This window comes from Euphorbia lathyris, chromosome 9, assembly GCF_963576675.1.
Source record: "Euphorbia lathyris chromosome 9, ddEupLath1.1, whole genome shotgun sequence".
NCBI lineage: Eukaryota > Viridiplantae > Streptophyta > Magnoliopsida > Malpighiales > Euphorbiaceae > Euphorbia > Euphorbia lathyris.
Genome location: NC_088918.1, coordinates 18642813 through 18644533, shown reverse-complemented (window position 1 = coordinate 18644533; position 1721 = coordinate 18642813). Strand labels below are relative to the sequence as shown.

The 1721-nt window shown below is 42.1% G+C and overlaps 1 protein-coding gene across 1 annotated transcript; it reads right to left on the bottom strand.

The window, feature by feature from the left end:
• Positions 1–1431, bottom strand: LOC136205646 (probable methyltransferase At1g29790). Its single transcript, XM_065996329.1, has one exon. It carries the CDS (start codon positions 1429–1431, stop codon positions 1–3), a length of 1431 nt encoding a protein of 476 aa, XP_065852401.1.
• Positions 1432–1721: the final 290 nt, after the last annotated feature.

The window sequence follows — 1721 nt, the reverse complement described above, 5'->3', positions numbered from 1 at the left end:
TCAGATAGCTCTTGGAGGTTTCTCCAACAATGCAGAAAGAAAGACTTCATCTTTTGACTTCGGAGACAAAACCCACTTATGTTTCTTATACCTAAACTGAAGAAACATATACAAGTAATCATCCAAATCCTTCTTACTACAAAAGAATCGATCGATCCATAACAATCCGCCCGGACGAAGTACCCGATCCCAGTCGAACAAAATGAAATCCATCAGTAGCAGATCAATCCACCCGTCCATAAACCCCGTCGTGTGAATCAAATCCAACGTGTTATCGAAGAACGGTAGCCGTTGATTCAATGTCATGTATAAAGGAACTAGACCCCTCAGCGCAATCATCTCATTAAACGGCGCTCCGAGGTTTAGCGCGGTTGAAACAATAGTAACATTCCTTTCCCTCATTCTCGCGGCAAAACTCCCCGTCCCCACACCGAAATCTAAGCCGATCCTAATCTCCCCCGGCTTGATTGCTAGAACATCATTGATCATAAAATCAACAGGAAGAACGGAACTATCACTACTACTATTACTACTACTATTACTATTATTAACCCATCTCCGTTTTTCCTTCTCCATCTCGAAACAGCCCGTGCATTTTGAGTACCCGCGTTTCGGGTTTTTACTCGATAAGCACTCGAAATTCCTGCACTGATAATTACTCCATCTCACGTTCCTATCATCAGGCAACTTCCACAACGACTCATTAATCGGGTAGGGCTTCTGATACGTCTTGGAAGCCCTGGTTAAGCAACGTCTTCGAGGCAACGGATCGCATCCGCCTATCATAAGTTTCTGAGCCAAATGCCAATTATCATCACAATAAGATCCAATGTCATACTCCATGTATTGTTCAAGCTCTTTCCTCATCAAAACACAAGCGTGACCTATCGTACTATGTACCTTTCCGGTGCCATAGATGTTCGTCTTCCCGACTCTATTCTCTTTCGGGGTTAAGTACTTCCGAACTTCTTCTATGATGAATGTGTTAATCAAAGGCACCTCTTGGATGCTCGAATTCGCGATCTTCGGCAACCGAATCTGGCGGAGCGAAAGCGTTGCCGCATCGAGAGGCCGAATTACTTGATTTTCTAAGTAATTTTTGTATTCTAATCTTGAAATGTTGCTCTTATCTAAATTTGGGCTGTGTTTCTCGAGTTCTTGGACATTGTGTTCTAGTTTTTCCTGCAATTTCTCCATCTGATCGAGGACTTGGGCGATCCGGGTCGTCAGGGAATTTACGTCGAACAGTTGGTAGGCATTGTTTTGGTCATAAAATTGGTGACAGATTTCTTCATGGTGTAGGAAAAATCCAGCCTTGTAGAACTTGTAAAGGCTTGCTAAACTTATAAGAATTACAAGACCTCCTAATATGATTTGAAGAACACCTAATATTTTTACTAATCTGCATTTTGGAATGCATAATCTCCTCATTTTGATCTTCTAGGGTTTCAACCTAATCAAAATTAGAAGTTTAAACATTAGAAATCAATTTCAAAAATCACGACGACGCAAAGTATGCTACGAAATAAACAAATTATAACGCTACTAATATTATGGCTAGGTACGGGATGGGACGGATATTTCATTCCCCGCTCCCCGACCTATCGAACAAAATTTTGCCCGTTTAGATTTTGGGGCGGGGCGGATATTTCATTCTCCGCTCCCCGACCTATTGGAGATTCTCCGTCCCCGTCCTCAAAATCTAAACCGGCAAAATTTTG